Here is a 17,213-nt window from a genome sequence, read left to right as displayed (position 1 = left end):
GAACTTGCTTTTCAACCCAGGGTAGCCTCATAGTCTTTGTTCTCTTGCTTCTTTGTCTTGTAAGTGCTGGAGCTATAGGTTTGCATCATGTCCAGCATCCATAGATGACTTTTTTTTATGAAGCACAGTTATACTGCAGTGAATTAGTCATCTGTCTTGCCAGTGTTGCTAGGCTTTCAATATGTTTTAAATCACTTTCAAATATTGTCTTCCAAGAGTACAAAGAGTAGAAATTCTACTTTGGACCTAGAATCAATAGGCAAGGAATTGGCTTAATAATTACTATGTAGATCAATCTTTTGTGTTTTTGGACTATGAACATGAAACAGAGGTTACAGATTATGCCTTCAATCAGACCACAGGGACTGAAGGTTCCTGCTTATGTAAGTTCTGACTCCTGGGCAGACTTTAATCTTTATGGAGGGTAAGCTAGTGTGTGTATGTGTGCTGGTACTAGGGCTTGAACTCAGGGTGTAAACACTGACCTTAGCTTTTTTCTTCAAGGATGGTGCTCTACCACTTCAGCTACAGCTCTATTTCTGTCCTTTTGTGGTTCATTGGAGATAAGAGTCTCATGGACTTTCTTGCTCAGGTTGGCTTTCAGATCTCAGCCTCCCCTGAGTAGTTAGGATTACAGGTGTGAGCTACCAGTGTCCTGGTAGGTGTTAATTTTTTCTAATGGTGGTAGCAGAGTTTGAGCTCAGTGCTTTGTACTTGCCAAGCAGGTGCTCTACTACTTGACCCATACTTCCAGTCCTTTTTACTTTTGTTATTCTTCAAATAGGGTCTTACATTTATGCCTGGGCTAGGCTGGACTGTGATCCTCCTATTTATATCCCCTACCCCTATATAGCTAGGATTGAAAGAGGTACAAGGGCACGCAGGGTTTTTTTTTTATTATTTTATTTTATTTTTTACAAGAGACACATTTTATTGACAAAAACAAACACATACTCAACCTGAAAGGCTGGAAGGAAAAATTTCAAGCAAATGGACACCATGAACAGGCCACACTAGAATTACTAACATAAGATAAAATAGAATTCAAATTGAAATTACTAGGAAGAGACATTCCTTATTGATAAAGGCAACTCTCTACTAGGAGGATACAACAATGCCCTGAATCCTGGAGCACCCCACTTCATCAACCAAATACTACTTAACCTAAAAACACATCTCAACACATCATTCTCATCCATGGAGAGGTCATCCAGGAAAAACTCAATCAAGAAACTGCAGACCTAAATAACTACATTGACCACCTAGCTAACAGACATCTACAGACTATACATTCAGCGTCAGAATATACATTCTTCGCAGCCCCAAAAGTTAAACTTAGAACCCAAAAGTTAAACCCCCCCAAAACAAATCCTCAAAGAAACAAGGTTTTTATTATTATTATTATTGGTTGAGATATTGTCTCACAAAACTTTCTGTCTCCTATATAGTGGGGAGCTCAACAGACATGAGCCGCCATTCCCAACTGTTCTCTATAAATTTATTTCATGTGCTATCCTGGGGCTTGAACTCTGAGCCTAGGTGCTGTCCTTGAGCTTTTTTTTTTCTTTTACTCAAAGCTACTGCCCTACCACTTAGGCCACAGTTCTGCTCCCAGCTTTTTCATAGTTTCTTGGAAATACAAGTCTCATGTACTCCCTGCCTGGGCTGGCTTTGAACCCTGGTCCTTAGATCTCTGCCTCCTGAGTAACTAGGGTTATAGATGTAAGCTATCAGTGCCAGCTGTTCTGTATAGCCACACAGTAGGATGCATTGTTCAAGTGGGATTTGATGTGGGGAGCCTGTGGGGAGGACTGAAGTAACTCCTGAAAACAGCTAATGAGCCTGTTGCTTGGGCGGTAGCAATTGATGTCTTAGTAGATAGAATTTTCACTTACTTTTTTTTTGGTTGTTGGTCATGGTGCTTGGACTCAGGGCCTGAACACTCTCCCTGAGATCTTTTGCTCAAGGCAAGTGCTCTACCAGTTTGAGCCACAGCTCCATTTCCAGTTTTTGAGTGGCTAATTGGAATCTTATGGGGATTTTTTTTCTGCCTGGGTTGGCTTTGAACTGTGTTTCTCATATCTCTGCCTCCTGAGTAGTTAGGATTACAAGCGTGAGCCACTGACACCTGGCTTTCTTTTACGTTCTAACAAAGTCATATTACTATGTTTTGAGACTTTACTCAAAGTGTCAAGCAAGACCATTACGAAATGGGAAAAATAATTCAAGTCACAAGGGGAATGTCTCTGGAGTACTTGACAGTGCTGGGATGGCCTTTCCTTATTCCCATACTCTGCAGTTAGAGGAGTTGGGTCATTTGCTCACATGGTAAGGAGGTGGCTTTGTCCTTAAGGCCCAGCAAGGAGGGATGGGACAAGGCCTGAGTAATGCCTAGCTTCAAGTTAGAGTCTGGGACTGGCCTCACTGTGCCCATTTCCCAACCTGTGGATCTTCACACATAAACAGGGTAGGTTGCTCAAGAAATACACAAAATGGGAAGGAAAGGATAGAGACTCCTGCCAGGAGCTGTTCACGGCTTGTTGGTACTTCTGTCTTTGTGATAGAGATGGAATGTAACATCTCAGTTAGATTCTAGCAAATCTATGTTGTAATTTAATACTTCCTTTAGAATAGGACTGCCTTGTCATTTTTGGCCTAAGAGGTATTGTGGTGACATGTGAAGTTTATGATTGCTCACCTGCATTAAAGATGTTCAATTAGGAAGAACTCATAAATGAGAAGAGCCTTGTTTTTGTTCAAGGAGGCTGGCCAGGGTTTCGTAGTGACTATGTGCTTTAAAGTTTAGGATAATATCGATGAGCCACCTCCTACTTCATGGGTAACTCACAGTCAATGCCTGTGCGTTTACTACTATAGGGTCGCCTTTTTTCCTATCCTGACACTCACCGTCACCGCCTGGGACCCAACTATCTTCAGATACCCGTGAACTGCCCCTACCGTGCTCGAGTTGCCAATTACCAGCGTGATGGCCCCATGTGCATGTATGACAATCAGGGTAGGTCTGGAGACATTGGGTGGAGGGCATGGAGGGTGTGGTGGGGGAGGGGTACCCAGCCACTGGTTTACAAACTGGCCCCGTGGAGCCTCCTGTATAGGGACAGTGCTCTACTGAGGCTGCAGGTGAACAGCCAAGGATGTCTGGTGCAGCAGTTAAGGTTTCAACTGCCTGGGAACCCCTCTTGTTTGCATCTATTTTAGGTAGTCTATTTAGAAAGTTCCCATCTTAGCTTCCATGTGCTGTCCATCCCCTAGTTAAAGGCAGGCAGAGAGACCTTGCATGTTAGCTGGAGTCGCGGATCTAACTTGGGAATTACACAGCATCCAATTCAGTCAGCAGGATGTATTCCCTTGGCAAGGCCAAGGCCAAGAGCTCATGTCTTCTCTTTCTTTTTGGCTTGCTGTTGAGGCCATGGAAAAGCAGGTCGAGCTAAAATTGGGAAGGAATAGAATGAGCTGGTGGGAGGGGAGAAGGGAGCTAGAGCGGAACCTAATTTACTTATATATATCAGCTGGTGAGATGGCACTCCTGCATTTTGATTTTCTTTTACAACTCATTTGTCAAATTTATGAAGTTTTTTTCCTTTTAGTTGCTTTTTGGATACTCTGTACAAATATAGCTCTGGATTTGATTTCTTATTCTAAGCAACTGAGCAGAATGTGTGATTAATGTTTTTTTTAATATTCCACAATTTAATATGGTTCTTATTTTTTTAATATCCTAGATAAGACCCACATTTCATTAATAGGCTACTTGTATAGATTCCTTAAGAAGTTTTTACTGATGCCTGCATTAAAACAAAATTTATTTATCTTTTTAAAAAATATAACTTTGTTGTTATTAAGAAGTTGTACAGAGGGGTTATAATTCCAAAGTATATTTTTCTATGGTAAAAATAATAGTTATGCCCTAAATGGAATCTGGAAAATAGATGAGAAGAGAGAAGGAACTCCTCAGGCCTAATACCCAAAGACACAACTTACATTTTGTTCTATTTCTTGCCATTCTTTTCTGTGAATATTTTTATATTTTTTACTACAATTTTGGCTACATACTTTTGTGCATTGCTCTTGTTACCATAACTGCTAAGCCTTTTAATATATTTAACAAGTTTATGTGGCTTCTTTCCCTTTCTTTCCCTCCCTCCCTCCCTCCCTTCCTCCCTCCCTCCCTCCCTCCCTTCCTCCCTCCCTCCCTCCCTCCCTCCCTTTCTTCCTTCCTTCCTTCCTTCCTTCCTTCCTTCCTTCCTTCCTTCCTTCCTTCCTTCCTTCCTTCCTTCCTTCCTTCCTTCCTTCCTTCCTTCCTTCCTTCTTCCTTTTTCTGTGTTGGTACTGGGGCTTGAGCTTTTTCACTCAATGCTGGCTTTCACTTGAGGCACAGCTCCACTTCCAGCTTTCTGTTGGCTAAATGGAGATAAAACTCATGGATGTTCCTGCCCAGGCTACTTTGAACCAATATCTTCAGATCTCAGCCTCCTGGATATTTAGGATTACAGGCATGAGCTACTGGTACCTGATTTATGTGATTTCTAAACTCATTGTATTAGGTGGTTGCAGTGTTTCTGAACTTTTAGATTTATAAAGACTTGAATTGTTATTGTATATTTTATTGTGTTGTATTACCGCCTAAAGTAGTTGATATTACTGAGTCTGTTTTCTGCCATTTCTTATTTTTATTTATATTCCTTGATTCTTTTGTTATTGAGATTCTTGTCTATTTTGAGCTTCCTTAATAAGTAATTACCTTGTGTTTACTGTTACAGTGACATACTTAAGAATAGTCTAGTTAAGGATGCTTTTGACATACTCTACCTAGTATTGGAAGTAGAGCCTTTGGTCTGTGTTCCTGCAGCTCAATGAATGAGTATGATTGTTCCTAGTAGTCAGTGCCTTGAAGACAGCTCCCACCATGAGTAAAGGTCAGCTTATTTGGAAATACAATTTTTAAATTACTCAAATAGCTACATGCCAAAGAGCAAATTCTTAGTGTAGAAAACACTTTTTATGTAGACGTGATTGACCCAAGACAAATTTCTTGAGCTAATCACAGTGTTCCACAGTGGTCTGGGGTCTTCCCCCTACAACCCCACTTGCTAGTGTGCTGGATAGCATCTCCTGATTGTCCAATGTGGGCACTCTGTTCTGCAGGGAGCCAGGTTGCATACAAACCACTCTATTTCGTGGCCACACTTGTAGGGGCCAAAGTGGAGTATAGTTTGTAAACTAAAGAGAAAGCCTCATAATTTATTCCAGAAGTCATAAAAATACTTGGGTTATATCTGTCACCACTTCTATAAGTCTAGATAAATGAGTGCTGACATATTACAAATAAAATATATTAAAAAAAAACACTCCCTTTTACCAGTTTGTAGAAGAATGTGAAGTTAGAATTTACTAGAGTTGTGTCATTACAGTGAAGTCAGATACCTGGAATCTTAGGAACATGTAACGAGCCTTGGATGAAGACAGACAGCCGAGTTTCTGTCTCATACCAGTGCTATTTCTGGGAGAGCTGGCGGCTGTCTTGAGATTTGTTCTGTAATGGAAGGATGAGGCCCAAACGCCTCAGTTGCCCCCAACAGTTCTGAAACTCAGTGTTTGAATGGAACCCATTGAAATGAAACTCTCAGATGAAGTATGTGGTTGGATCTGATCTCAATGCCAGAAGATCAAACCTTTCTAAAAATTATTATCTTAAGTAGTTGTGTGAAGGAGTTACCATTCAATGGATCACTTTATGAATATAATGAATCTTGATCCATGTTACCTCTCTCATCATTCTCCTCTATCTCTCCCAATTTAGCCCTTCCCCTCATTTTTCTTAACTTCGTATTGAATACTATGACTGAATTCTCCCTTCCCCTCCCTCTCTTCATTCAGAACAGACAAATGAAGAAGAAACCTTTTAAAACTGTCTTGACAGCTGATGGCTCACACCTGTAATCCTAGCTACTCAGGAGGCTGAGATCTGAGGATTGAAGCTTGAAGCCAGTTTAGGCAGACAAATATGAGAAACTCTTATCTCTGATTAACCAGCAAAATCTGCAAGTAGAGGGGTGTCTCAAGTGTTAGTTAGAGTGCCAGTCTTGAGCAAAATAGCTCAGCCCCCAAGTTCAAGCCTCATTACCAGCACACACAAACAACGAACCCTCTTCACCCTGTTCAGTGGCATCAAGTGACTTGGTGACCTGGGACATGTTGAGAAGCCTTTGAGAGGGCCTCATGCAGCCGCAGAGTGACACAGCCCATGGGAGCATTTAAAGATGGCAGCCTGAGCTGAGACTTTTCCATTACTGTATCTAAACCTAGAAAGTGAAAATGTGCCAGTGTGTGGCATGTGTATTGCTACCTACCTGTGTATCCTTTGAATTTGCTTCTCTCCACATTGATAATTTGCTTCTCTTGTCTTCCTAAGTGACTCTGTGGTTTTCTTTGAAGGTGGTGCTCCAAACTACTACCCCAACAGCTTCAGTGCTCCTCAGGAGCAGGGCTCAGCTCTGGAGCACAACACCCAGTGCTCTATGGACGTGAAGCGCTTCAACAGTGCCAATGAAGATAATGTCACTCAGGTAATGGCTTCCTGGACTGTGGTGGAGGTTGCTGGATAATTCCTTTTGTCAGTTCTTGTTCTCCTCTTCCCTTCCTTTTAAGTGTCTTTGAAAAGACCTACCTCCATGAGTAAATCAGGCCCTTTATTGGATGAAGTCAAAGAATTGTGTCATCCTATCCTTTCCTTTCAAGATGTGGAGCTTTTAGTTGCCTGCGGCTCAGGCCTATATCCTAGCTACTCAAGAGCTTGAGATCTGAAGATGGAGATTCAAAGCCAGTTCAGGCAGCAAAGTCTAGGATACTCTTAACTCCAGTCAATAACACCTGCCCCCTAAACCTCAACCAAACAAACAAAAATTGGAAGTGTAGCTGTGGCTCAAGTGGTAGGGCATCATCAGCCTTGAGTGAAAAACCTAAGGGACAGTGCCCAGACCCTGAATTCAAACCCCAGGATTGGCAAAAAGAAAAAAGAATGTGGAGATTCCTCTGAGTTCCTCTGACTTTTATTGAATGGATACTGTAGGGGTTGTTGGGGAATTTGATCTGAGAAACTGGGAAGTTCTCCATCCTTACAGGCACATCTAAGCATCTGGGCAAAGTAGCCCTGATTGGGGATGTAGCTCAACAGTAGATTGCTTGCCTGGCATGTAGGTCTTAGGTTCAATTGCTGCATTGTAAAAATCCAAAACGAAAGAAAACAACATAAGTGTAGGCTCCTCAGCAGCAAGAGTGTGCGTGGTCCTACCTCTTAGCTCTTGCTGCAGGTGACCCAGCTGCATTCCATCTGTTGATTCTACTTCCCAATGCTAATCCATCATTCCCAAGGAGGCTCCTCATTGTTCTTCCCTCTGCCTGCCTTCTCTCAGGCCATGCCCATGGCCTAACTCTCCTTTATGGCTTATTATTACCCTTTCCTGTTTTAGTTGCCTTTCACTCTTCTCTTCGTTTTTCTGTCTCAGATGTGAACTGGCTGATCCTTGCAGGTTGCAGGCTGGGACTTTGGTCCACCTACAGTTAACCCAGGTCAAGTGCTCGTCCATTTTGCAGGCACCACGAGCATTGATATGTCCTGTGTAACGTATACCACCTGCAATAGCAGAACCAAGTTAAAAGTGTAGTCACACACAAGGATGAGGAGGGTTTGGCTTTCAAATCATGTAAATCCCAAGCAATTATAGGATCTGGCTCAGCCAAGACAACTACAGGTGGGTGCTTTTTTCATAGCAGGATAAGCATCCATACCAGTTACATCATATACCAGTGGCCTTTGAAGAAAAAGGCTTCCTCACCTCTGCAGGTTCTGTGTGGTAGTCTATGCTGAATTTAGTATTTATGGTAGATTACAACCTACTTCTAGTGTCTCAAGTTACAAGTGTGGATTCCATGTAACTATACTTGAATACATGAATTAATTTACCATGATGGTATCTTTGGAAAAATTTTGTGTGTATGTGTATGAGTGTGTGTGTGTGTTCATGTATGGTATTTTATTGTAGGATATTAGCCATAATTAGATGAAGTTAAAATAGATTCTACAGGCTGTTTATAATAACTGCCTTGGTTGTAGTGATGCAGGTGGCACTATGAATTAAAGCAGTCTCCTTGTCTACCAAAGAATTTTGTTGTGAGGTCAAGTTAGGTACTAAATCAGTTCATGTAACTCCTATAACATGAGGGTATACTTCCACATTAAAAGTTACTGTAGGATCCTTATTTTGTCAAGTTTTTTTTTTTTAATCCCCACATAGGAGTCCTCGTCATGAGCCTGTTGTGGGTTCACAGCATAATTGTGTATTATAAGAGCCAATGCAAAATACATAAGAAGGCTCAGATTTATTTCCTTAGTGATGATTTACCTGGACTTGCACATCTGTCTGTGGAAGACTTGCTCGATACACACCTGTCCTGTAGTGGAGAACACTGGAAATCGAGATAAAACACAGGAAACATTTGGTTGTTGAAGTCTTTGGAGAACTAACGAAGTATGGATTTAAGAGACCAAAGGGATTCAAAAAAGAAATTATACACACACACACAGACACACAGACACACAGACACACACACACACATACGGCAAGGCAAGCCTGACACTGGTTACGCTGTCAGACTCATTTATTATTAGGCAAGCACTTTTCAAGAAGCTGAGCAGAGTTTCTAGCCATTTCATGAGCTGGAAGGACAAACTTGGAGTGCAGAGTGTGCCAAAGAGGCGGCCTCTAGTTAATGCCCATGTTCCAGTGGAATCCTTGCTTCTATCGGATGGATTACAAATTGGGGTATCCATAACCCCTTCCTCAGGCTTGTTTGGTTAATTTACTTGAGCGGCTGACAGAAGTCAGGGCATCATGCTCACAGTGTACAAAGGATACAAGTGAATCCTTGCATAGGACAAGGTTTGGAAGAAGGGGAGCAGAGTTCCTAGGCCTTCTCTGGGAGTGCCATACTTCAGGAATCTTCCTGTGTTTGGCTATCTGAAAGATCTGTAAACCTTCCTTTGGTTTTTTTTAAAAAAATATTAAGACTTTATTGTATAGGCAATGCAAACAGGCTTGGAGAAACCAAGTCCAGCCTATCTGTCCAGAATTCTTGCTAGTGAGCCTGTCTGTGGGGCGTCCCACCCTCCAGGGTGTGGGCAGGACCCCTATGGAATGAGGAGGGTATTACCATCTACTCTCCCACAAGGAGAGAACCCAGAATTTCTTTATGACAGGCTGGAAGACAGAAAAGGTGATAAAGAGTAGGGTTCCTGTGACCTGTGTCAAGGAAGAGGAATTCTAGTTTCTGCGGTCTGTCTTGAGGGGGGTGTTTTAAGCAGGGTGTGGAGGAAACAACAACAAAATGTCATAATTTCATAAGTGATCTCTCTCCATGCTAACTACCTGCCAGAAGCAAACACAAATTGTCTTTGGTAGAAAAGAGAACCTAAGATTACAAGCAAACTATTTCATATGTAAATTTACCTATTTCATATGTAAAGCCAGCCCGGGCTGGCTTTGAACCATGATCCTCAGATCTCAGTCTCCTGAGTAGCTAGGATTATAGGCGTGAGCCACCAGCACCCAGCTGCAATAAAGCTATTTTATGGATGAATCTTACAAACACGATAGCAATAAAAAAGGCCAGACAGAAAAATTATAGACCTAATGATAACCAAAATATATTTATGGTATTGAGGTCTAAAACATTTTCTCTGAGAAGAGTGTACACAGTGACTGGGAGGGGCCCTGGTAAGGGGAACTTCTGAGGTGAGAGTGCTGTTACCTGTTGATTGAGTGGTTGAATCAGGGTTGTGTCTACTGAGGAATCATGTTTTGAGTACTTAACTGTGTCTCTTTGTACTGCTATTTCATTGAAAGCTTATGACTTTAATTGTTATAAAGACCACATTTAATAATTTGTTCACAAGAGCTGAGGACGTAGTTCAGAGGTAGAGTGTGCACCTAGCATACACAAGCCCTGGGTTCAATTCCCAGCACCACAGGAAAAGAAAGTTCCTGGGAATTGGTAGCTGGTTCTCATGACAAGCCGGTCATAGTGCAACACTGGAGATATTTAAAAAAAAAAATCCCTTTTAGTCCAGAATGGAAGACAGGTGACACAGATACTTTTTTTTTATTCCCTACATCAATATACTTGATTAAATATTTTGAAAAAGAAGTGGTGCTGTGGCTCAAAGTGATAGAGTACTGGCCTTGAGCAGAAGAGCTCAGGGACAGTGCCTAGACCCTGAGTTAGAGCCCCACTACTAACAAAAAAATATTTTGAAAAAGATGATGCAGTGCAGATAAAAGTTACATTACCTCCAAGTTCCAGAAAGAAAATGGAGTCACAGTTTCCACTGGGGATGAAGAGAACTGTTTGCCCCATCGGGTGATTTAATGCCTCAGGAGGTTTAAGAGTTAAATCTTTGGATCCATGTGTTATAGCACTGGACTCTCTGTCTCTCTGTCTCTCTGTCTCTCTATCTCTCTGTCTGTCTCTCTGTTTGTCTCTCTATTTCTTTCTCTCCCTGTTGGAACTCAGGGTCTCAGTGTTGTCTCTTACCTCTTTTGCTCAACACTCATGTTCTATCACTTGAGCCACAGCTCTACTTTCGGCCTTTTACTGGTTAGTTGGAGATAAGAGTCTCAGACTTTCTTGCCCTAGCTGGCTTCAAATCTTGAACTTCAGATCTCAGTCTCTTGAGTAGCTAGGATTATATGCATATGCCACCCATCCCTTGACAAAGTGATGAGGGCCAGGAAAGGCCACCCCAATGCAGAGACTAGTATGAGAATTCAGCTTTGAATCCAGTGTGATGGAAGCCATCAGTGCTGAGAATCTGCACTCTTCTTCCACCCAAAAGGTCCTGATCCAAGGTACACATGAAGCAGTGGACCTTCCTAGGCCTTGGTAGAGATGATGAGATAATCACCACATGAAGATGTTATTTCAAATAGGGCACATCTTGTGTCCTATGTAAGAAAATTCCTTTGAAGACATATCACAGGGACACATTGCAATATGTACAAGCAAATCCAATGCTCTGAGACATGTCATAGATAGAGAGATGCATTATACATGTGATTATCTGAAATAAGCATGGGTACAATTTGAAGGAGGACAAAAATGAGTATTATGTATAAGACAAAAATAGAATATGAGAGGAAAAAATAAGGTAGATTTGGAACACAACCAAATCTAGAAAGAAAAAAATGTAGTCTTGGATGAAAATTCAACAATGGTTGCTTAATGTTAAGTATAGCTGAAGAGACAGCTAGTGAGTTGGAGCTAGATGTGAGGAAGTTTTCAAATACTATTCAGAGTCTGATTTTTAAAACTTTGCTGTCAGATTTAAACTTTGCTGCAAATTTAAAAAAATGTAACTGCACCCTGATAACTTAGAAAAGTGATGCTTATTGCAATACTTTGTGGATTTATCATGGGATAACAAGATATTATTGGACCTTATAAATACATTAATAGAATAGTATGTAGAAGAGAACTTGATATATTATAGGTAGTTGACTCTGTAAACATTTTTTTTTTTGGGTCCGGTCATGGGGCCTGAACTCTGGGCCTGGGCGCTGTCCCTCAGCTCTTCAGCTAAAGGCTAACACTCTACCACTTGAGCCACAGCACCACTTCTGGCTTTTTTTTTCTGCTTATGTGGTGCTGAGGAATCGAACCCAGGGTCTCATGCATGCAAGCGCTCTACCGCTGAGCCACCTTCCCAGCCCCTCCGTAAACATTTTTGAAATGAATCAATGAAATGTTCGAGTAAAATCATTTCTACAACTTAGGTTTCTGAATTTAGCAGAGGCTACTAGCCCTCATATACCTGGCAGTAAGCTCCTATCTATTGTTATTGGCATGCATTTTGGAGGTAATCCCAATAATCTAAGCAGTTTATCACTATTAATATCAGTCTTGTTTAACAAATCTTGGCTTCTGAATAATTAAAGATCGAAATTAATTTAAATGAATTAATTAAAATTCCCTATTTCTGGGTGAATTCATCAAAGGTTGGATTATGCTAAATTTACATTGAAAGGAGTTTGCTCATTCTGGACTTGTCAGTATTAAGAATGTAGTAAGGTATTTAATTCTGCTTATAAGAAATTTATAAACACTGACTGCAAAGAATATTATTTGAAAGCAGTTAGCAGCTATTTCCAAAAGTGAATGCAAGACAAAAAGTGAAGCACTCAACATATGTGAGTTTAAATTCTTCAATTAAAAAAATGATGACTCATACATTTCAAAAGTAACATTCGGGGTCAGTTCTGCTTGTGATAAATGGGTTATTTGATTCTTCACCCTCTCCTATTGCTGAGCAGGTGAGGGATTTCTATACGAAAGTGCTAAGTGAGGAGGAGAGGAAGCGCCTGTGTGAGAACATTGCTGGTCATCTGAAAGATGCACAACTTTTCATCCAGAAGAAAGCGGTGAGTTGGTCTTGGTGTACTGAAGGGTGACACCTGCTGGCACAAGAAAATAATGCAGAACTATCTTGCAAGGGAGAAAACTTACAAAGTGAGTTGTCATTGCTATTTTACTTGAGCTAAAAGAATCTCCCTTCCCCTCCCTACCCCTTCCTTCTCCTCTATTCCCCTCCTTCTAAGAATCTCTGCTCAGCTTCTGATTGATTTCTCTTCATGTTTTGTCTGGTATAGTATATTTGCTGATCTTAACCATTTTCCAGTGTGTAATAATTTAGTTGGGTTCAGGGTAGATTCTCTCCTGTGTTATCTAATTCCATTTCTGTGCAAGATCATAAGTGTGTGATATCAAAATATGGCTCTGCTACAGTTGTGCTTAAGGTTTCGATGATAAAAAATAGTAATTGGAAATTTGTGACTTGAAGACTGCCTACAGTCTTAATATTATGACACCTTGACCCTCATTCAGACACAACTTTGCCTATTTTCTGGGGGCAGGAGGGTGGGGGAGAACTGAACTGAGCTGCTCTAACAAGGTGAGATGAACATTTTCCATAGAGGCCTAGGGTGATTCTGATGGCCTCTCACTGAGCTATGCGAAACCCTTTGATTCTGGTTTTCTGGCATGCAATAGGCATACACATTTGGTAAAGTTAGGAATCCTTTTATATCCTGGTGCCTTGTTGTAACTTTTCTGTTCAAGGGCATGAGTGAAGGGTGTGCGGATAGCCTGATGGTGCTCAGTGACATATGCAGAGTAGGTTGTAACTAGAAGAATGGTTAAAACAGCTTGTAAGTGGCAAAACTGGGCTCAGGGCCTTGGAAGTGTTCTCTTGCATGGGCTTCCTGTAGGCTGGTGATGCCATCTCCTGCTGCTGGGCCTCAGCCAATGTCAGGGATTCCAGCCTGACATCAGTGGTGTGGCCCAGCACTACCAGTGTCAGCTCTTCACAAGTAACTGCAACTCCTCCCACCTGTGCTTTTCTCATTAATATTCTATGAAGTTGATTGTGAGTGTTGCATTTGGCCCCTTCCTTCCCCAACAAGCAATTCTCTGATTCTCTGACAATAACTGGGTGTTATGCAGTTCATTCAGCTCTGACAGTAATCCCTGGAATTAGTGTCAGAACCCCCAGATAGAGGATTCAGCAACTTTATAAGATTGCTCCCACTTTAGATGACAAATGAGATATTCCAGCTACCCAAGTGCGGACTCAGATTCAGGAATCCTTGTACTCCCCAGATTTCATAGTGGATTAGAATGACTCATGGAAGTCACTTTATTTGGGATCGCCCATTTGTTATAAAGAATACAACTCAGGAAATTAGTTGAATCAATGGAATGGAATGAGTTGAACGAACAGAATAGAAGAGAGGTGAGTAGGAAGGGCTTCTCACACCAAGAAGTGTCCTGATCCTTGTGGTATGGGGTCTTATGGAGGTCTCACCACATAGGGTGGCTGATCATATCATTGGCCATAGCTGATTCAACCCAGTCTCCAGTTCCTCTGTCTTCCCTGGAAATCCACCAGTGAGACTGGAGGTTCCAACATTTTAGACACACGCTTGCTCTTTTTGGCACCAGCTCTAGGTCCTCCATGAGTCATCTCAGTAGCACAAGAAGACAGGAAGTTTTGAGGGCCTCCTAGGACAAAGACCAAATATTTACTCTCTTATATGATAGACACATAGGCACATTGTTTTGCTCACTTAGGGGGAGAGACACTATAGCTCAGGTAAGTTAAGTGACTTACCCAAGGTCGCTCAGCCACTCATGGTAGATTTTTATCTCCAGATCCCCAAGGCTTTCTTCAAAATGTGCTTGATAAATACCAAGTGGGACAGCCTCCTATGGAGGAAACACAGGGACAGAGACACTGGGAGTTCATAGGGGCTAGGCCACACTTACTTTGTGCTTCTAATGTTCCAGGTGAAGAACTTCACTGATGTCCACCCTGACTATGGGGCCCGAATCCAGGTTCTTTTGGACAAGTACAATACTGAGAAGTCTAAGGTGAGCCCAGCCCGGCTCAGCTGTGGCAGGGGATGTGTAGATGGAAAAGATGTACTTTGGTTTCCCTTTAGCATTGTTCTCTTCAGGGATCATTCCATATAACACATAACTTTTCCCTTCCCCTCTTCCCCTCCCTTCCCTTCCCTTCCCCTCCCTGCCCCTTCCCTTCTTTTTCCTTCCTTCACTGGGGTTTGAATTCAGGGCCCCGGTACTATCCCTTAGCTTTTTTCACTCAAGGATGGTACTCTACCACTTGAGCCACATTTCCATTTCTAGCTTTTCGGTGGTTAACTGGAGACAAGAGTCACAGGGATTTTCCTGCCTGGTCTGGCTTCAAATAGAGATCCTTAGATATGAGCCTTTTGAGTAGTCAGGATCATAAGTGTGAGCTACTGATGCCAGCCTAATAGATTTTTTTTTGGGGGGGGGTGTCTGGTCATGGGGCCTGAACTCTGGGCCTGGGCACTGTCCCTCTTGAGCTCTTCAGCTCAAGGCTAATGCTCTTCCACTTGAGCTACAGTGCCACTTTCCAGCTTTTTTCTTTTTGCTTATGTGGTGCTGAGGAATCGAACCCAGGGCCTCATGCATGCAAGGCAAGCGCTCTACCACTGAGCCACCTTCCCAGGCCCTAATAGATTTTTTTTTTTAAACAGCCATTGAGAAATTCATTTGAGATATGAAGAACATCTTTACAAAATTTTTGCTCTGGACAATGTAAAACTGCTTATAGTGAATGAATTTTGAATTCTTATTTTTATTTGTGTTCAAATTAAAGTGAAGATCAATCATAAGTTACTGCCCATGAGTTCATTGACCTGCTGCTAGCTTGTTTATTTTTTGTTTTCTGTTTTATCTTTACACAGAACGCCATTCACACCTATACACAGGTGGGGTCTCACTTGGCTGCAAAGGAGAAATCTAACCTGTGAGCTCTGGGCCTCCTCCTGGCAGAGCCTCGCCTGGGAAAAGCACAACTTTCACCTGTCATCTGATCACCACTGGTTGGAAGGTTCTTCAGTGCTAAGATGCACACCTGAAAGCTAATGTCTTTAAAATGAAAATCCAGATTTCTCTAGCAATACTTTTAATGCTGTTTCCCTAGGGGAAATTAAAGGTTAGGGCTTACAGATCATTTAACTAGTTGCACATGGAAGTTGGTTGGATTATTCATTTAAAATGACTAGTAGGAAAGTTTCTAGTCAGAGATATGATTTTGTTTGATTAAAAAAAACTTGGTGAAATCAGTAAGTCTGCCTATCACCTCATGGCCTATTATATAAAAATGACGATAATTATCTGAGAAAAGATAAAAATGATCCATTCAAAAATTTTTATTTTTCTAAGGTCCTTATAGGAAAAAGACAATGTATCTGTCAGTGTCTGCAGGAAAAGAAAACAAACTTAGACCATGATAGTTTGATGTTTATTCCTATTTGTAATGATCAGATTTTTTTTCTCACTTGAACTTGCATTTATGCTAACACAGCATCCTTCTGGATATGATTGCTTACATTTTTACAATAAAATAATCTGTATGTAAGAAGAGAAGAATGGTGTTTGATTTCTTTTGGCTTCATATATACTTTGGAATGTGATTGTCTGTGTTAGTTGTTTACCCTTAAATATGAAAGGGCTGATGTAACCAGTTACTGTGTTAAGTAGTCTTCCAAACAGCCTTCTGGAACACTTAGGAAATAGCACATGTCCTAACTTTGTACACCACTTATATCTCTTATCTGTAAGCTAAATTACTTCTTGAGAGTTTAAAAATAACCCTTCATAACCCCAGTTACTTTCTCCTCCTCCTCCTCCTCCTTGTTCTCCTCCCCCTCCTCCTCTTCCTCCTTTTCTTCTTCCCCTCCTCCTACTCTTCCTCTTCTTCCTCTTCTTCTTCCACTTCCTCCTCTTCCTCCTGCTCCTCTTCCTCCTTTTCTTCTTCTTCCCCTCCTCCTCCTTCTTCCTGCTCTTCTTCTTCCTCCTCCTTTTGTTTTTTAGGTCATGTGGCTGGAGTTCTGGGCCTGGGTGCTGTCCCTGAGCTCTTCAGCTCAAGGCGAGTGCTCTACCACTTGAGCCACAGTGCTATGCCAGTTTCCTGGTGGTTAATTAGAGATAAGAGTCTCAAGGACTTTCCTGCTAAGGCTGGCATTGAGTCTCGATCCTCAGATCTCAGCCTTCTGAGTAGCTAGGATTACAGATGTGAGCCACTGGCACCAGGCCCAGTTACTTTCTTATTTAAAAAAAAAAATCCTATTTGCCTCTTGTTCTTGAAAATCACATGGAAGACTTTAAGGGTGAATTCTGAACTCTAAATGAAAACACCTTTTGGTTGCAAATCCTCTTCCTACCTTCATTTCCAAAATTAGTTTGAATTCACTCATAATCCCAGCACTTGGGAGGCAGAGGCATGAGGTTCTCAAATTTGAGGCCAGCCTGGATTACATAGCAAGTTCAAGACCAGCTTGAATAACATAGTGAGACTCTGTCTCAAAACAACAACAAAAATAAACCCCAACTAATCAGTGGCTGGGGATGTAGTTCAGTGGTAGGGCATTTGCCTAGCATACACAAGGCCCAGTACTACAGAACAATAAAGATAAACATGATTTGTGCTAACTCTCAACTTCCTGAGATGTGACCTTTACAAAACTACTAGGCCACTAGCAGATAGATAAAAATTCTTACTTTTTTACTGCCAACTTCTTGACTCTCCT

At 41.5% G+C, this 17,213-nt stretch overlaps 1 protein-coding gene across 1 annotated transcript in view; it reads left to right on the top strand.

The window, feature by feature from the left end:
• Cat (catalase) overlaps positions 1-16,050 on the top strand; it is a 36,449-nt gene extending 20,399 nt beyond the window's left edge. Inside the window, exons 9-13 of the mRNA XM_042691348.1 lie at positions 2,878-3,016; positions 6,457-6,587; positions 12,387-12,494; positions 14,419-14,502; positions 15,366-16,050. Of these exons, the coding sequence (XP_042547282.1) occupies positions 2,878-3,016; positions 6,457-6,587; positions 12,387-12,494; positions 14,419-14,502; positions 15,366-15,431 (528 nt within the window). The 3' untranslated portion in view covers positions 15,432-16,050. The remainder of the gene's footprint in view (positions 1-2,877; positions 3,017-6,456; positions 6,588-12,386; positions 12,495-14,418; positions 14,503-15,365) is intronic.
• The last annotated feature ends 1,163 nt before the right edge of the window (positions 16,051-17,213 follow it).

This window comes from Dipodomys spectabilis, unplaced genomic scaffold, assembly GCF_019054845.1.
Source record: "Dipodomys spectabilis isolate Male_0828 unplaced genomic scaffold, ASM1905484v1 ptg000145l, whole genome shotgun sequence".
In the NCBI taxonomy this organism is placed as follows: domain Eukaryota; kingdom Metazoa; phylum Chordata; class Mammalia; order Rodentia; family Heteromyidae; genus Dipodomys; species Dipodomys spectabilis.
The sequence above is the reverse complement of the archived record's forward strand: the minus strand, read 5'-3'. Positions and strand labels throughout refer to the sequence as shown.